Source organism: Arachis duranensis, chromosome 9 (assembly GCF_000817695.3).
Source record: "Arachis duranensis cultivar V14167 chromosome 9, aradu.V14167.gnm2.J7QH, whole genome shotgun sequence".
NCBI lineage: Eukaryota > Viridiplantae > Streptophyta > Magnoliopsida > Fabales > Fabaceae > Arachis > Arachis duranensis.
Window position 1 is genome coordinate 77,690,263 of NC_029780.3, and position 2,775 is coordinate 77,693,037.

The following is a 2,775-nucleotide window of genomic DNA, read 5'->3' on the forward strand; positions in this document are numbered from 1 at the left end:
GCAATTCTCCACTATACCTCTAATCCTCTAACTTCATTTTCCTAACTCTCTAACTTCTTTAACGTTCTAACTTCACTTTTAATTACACTTAACCCTTTAACCATTTTTAGGGTATGCTTGATGAATATGCCTATTCTTTGAGTGTTGTCTTACATTGGTTGAAATTTTGAATTCTTTGATTATGCTTCCTTTTTCTATGCTTACTTGCTATCCAAGTTTTCTGTTTTAGTTCACCATTTGCCTATTTGTCATTCATCCTACATCCTGAACATGTCTTACTTGCTTCGTGATACTTGCTTAAGTGCTTATATCCTATTCTATCCTATTTTTCAAGATGTCAGACAAAGGGAAAGCCATAGCCACTACCTCCAAGAAGAGGAAACACTCTAAGACTTCTACTCATTCTCCCTATGCGAATTATGCTAAAAATCCGCTGAGTGAACCGGATAAGAAAAATCAGTTGCTATCTTCCACTGGCCCAACCAAATTTCCCAACCTTTACTGTGAGCTTCGTCTTCCCAGGTATCGGAAGAAGAATTTGAACATTGAAAAGAGACTAGTCCTCCCCAATGATGTGAGACGCGCCATCAACAGTCACATTCTAGAGTTGGGTTTGGACTTTGTTGATAAGGATCTGGGAAACATTAACATCTCATGGGTCAAAGAGTTCTATTGCAACTTCTTCCGTGCCACTCTTGATTCAGTACAGCTAAGGGGTAGAGAGATTGTGATTACTGAGGCTGCCATTGAGGAGGCATTGTAGTGCCGACACCTTACTGATGGCACCTGCGCTTATCAGTAGGTTGATGTTGCTATCCAGTGCATGACTTTTGACTATGAGGCGCTTAAGCGCGTGATTGCCACACCAGATGCTCCATGGGTAATGGATTCGGGGAACACAAAGCCCAAAGGGATGCTTTTCGCTCATTTGACTAGAGAGGCTAAGACTTGGCAGATGATATTTGCCCACTATGTCTTACCCACTACCCACTTTTCTGAGATCCTCATGGACATGTTACTTCTGATTGGCTGTGTCATGGAGGGTAAGGAGGTATATTTTTCCCGATTGATCCGGTAGAGCATATGGCGAGCACACATCCGTGGCATACTCCCGTCGATGACAAGGAGGTTACTATTCCTTGGGGTGGCTGGGTGCACGAGAAGCCCCCAGCTAAATGCCGCTCTCGGGATAGAGCAGTTGTGGAGGCAGCTAGACCTTCACCTTCCACAGCATCAACTCCATCATCTTCTACAACCCCTTCTTCAGCCGCAGCCCATGTGCCACCACCACCAGCACCTGAGCCGACATACCTACTGGTTCAGCGTCTTTTCCGGTTCATGGAGCACAGCAAGCGCCAGCTCATACGCCGCCTGGATCGGATTGACCAGGTGTTTATCTCATAGGGTATTGAGCTACCTCCGCTCCCAGATTCTCCAGCCTCTGATGAGCAGGATCAAGAGGAGGAGGATGTTGAGGAGCCGACTCAGCAGGATACACCACCAGAGACACATGTCACCACGGAGCCTCAGCTAGTGCCACAGACTCAGCCAGAGCCAGAGCCGACCGGTGTACCTCTCCCTGATCCTCAGGACTAGCATCGAGGATGATGCTTGATCTTAAGTGTGGGGAGGTTGTCGGTGGCACCATTAGAGGACCGGTGAATATTTTGGCTATTTCGTAGTTATATTTCCTAGTTATCTTATTTCTATTTTGTGCACTTTTGTATATATGTGTCATTTTGGATATTTTGGATACTTTTACCTTGGTTATTGCATATTTTGGATTATTAGATGTTTTGGATGCTAGATTTCATACTTTTAGTTGGATTTTTCTTTATATAGTTAATTTTTTAGCTTGTGGTTGTGATTAGAAATTGTTTTGGAATTGTCAAAGACCTAGTTAACCCTCTTTGCATATGCACTTGTTTTGATTGAAAAAGAAAAGGGTAAACTAAGGAATTTTTAGAATTTCTCAATCGCAACAATGCTTAGTCAAATATTGAGGTTTTCCAAGGAATTTAACTATAGGGCACCACCTCAATTGATTGGAAAAAAATTTTGTGGAACTTGCTTGAATTCTATATTTTGTGAAGCATGTATTGAGCTAAGAACACAAGCAAGTGAGTTTTGAGCCTATTGATGTGGTTACATTTTATAACCACCTGTTCTTCCTTCTTGTGTGAAATTACTCTCTTTCTATGATTGTGATCCTTGGTTTGCTTGATTCTATATGTCCATTTATTCCTTGTATTCATGCATTTATATGATTGAGGCCATTATTTCATTAGCTCACTTAACCAAATAGCCTACCTTTTACCATCCATTGCAACCAAGTTTCAACCTATGCTTAACCCAATTATTCTTCATTTTAGCACATTACAAGCCCTAAAGCGGAAAATAATAAAAGTCCCTTGTTTGGATCTTTGATTGGCTTAGGCTAGTGAGAGTGTCTATTATTTAAGTTTGGGGAGATTTGGAAACATTGGTTGGGATAAAAGGGGATGTTTTATATTTTTATATTTGGGAATTGGGTGTACGCTCATGTATTGATTAAGTGTAAGACCCTATGCATGGATATTCTTGAAAAAAAATGATGAAAAAAATGAAAGAAAAAGAAAAAGAAAAAAATTTATTATATGAAAAAGAAAATAAACAAAAATATAAAAGAAAGAAACAAGGAAAAAAGGAGGAAAGTAATAAAAAGGAGACAAAATGCCCCAAAGCAAAGCTCAATAAAAGATCAATGCATAAGTGTTGTGAAATAAAAAGAAAATA

At 40.1% G+C, this 2,775-nt stretch overlaps 1 protein-coding gene across 1 annotated transcript; it reads left to right on the forward strand.

The window, feature by feature from the left end:
- Positions 1 to 1,083: 1,083 nt before the first annotated feature.
- Positions 1,084 to 1,596, forward strand: LOC107465982 (uncharacterized). Its single transcript, XM_016084971.1, has 2 exons — positions 1,084 to 1,389; positions 1,453 to 1,596. Exons 1-2 carry the CDS (start codon positions 1,084 to 1,086, stop codon positions 1,594 to 1,596), a joined length of 450 nt encoding a protein of 149 aa, XP_015940457.1.
- Positions 1,597 to 2,775: the final 1,179 nt, after the last annotated feature.

Excerpts from the sequence above, each read along its gene's own strand:
- LOC107465982 (XM_016084971.1), top strand. The coding sequence starts at position 1,084 with ATGGCGAGCACACATCCGTGGCATACTCCCGTCGATGACAAGGAGGTT. Across the intron at positions 1,390-1,452 it reads GCCTGGATCGGATTGACCAG|GATCAAGAGGAGGAGGATGT; the intron begins GTGTTTATCTCA and ends TCTGATGAGCAG.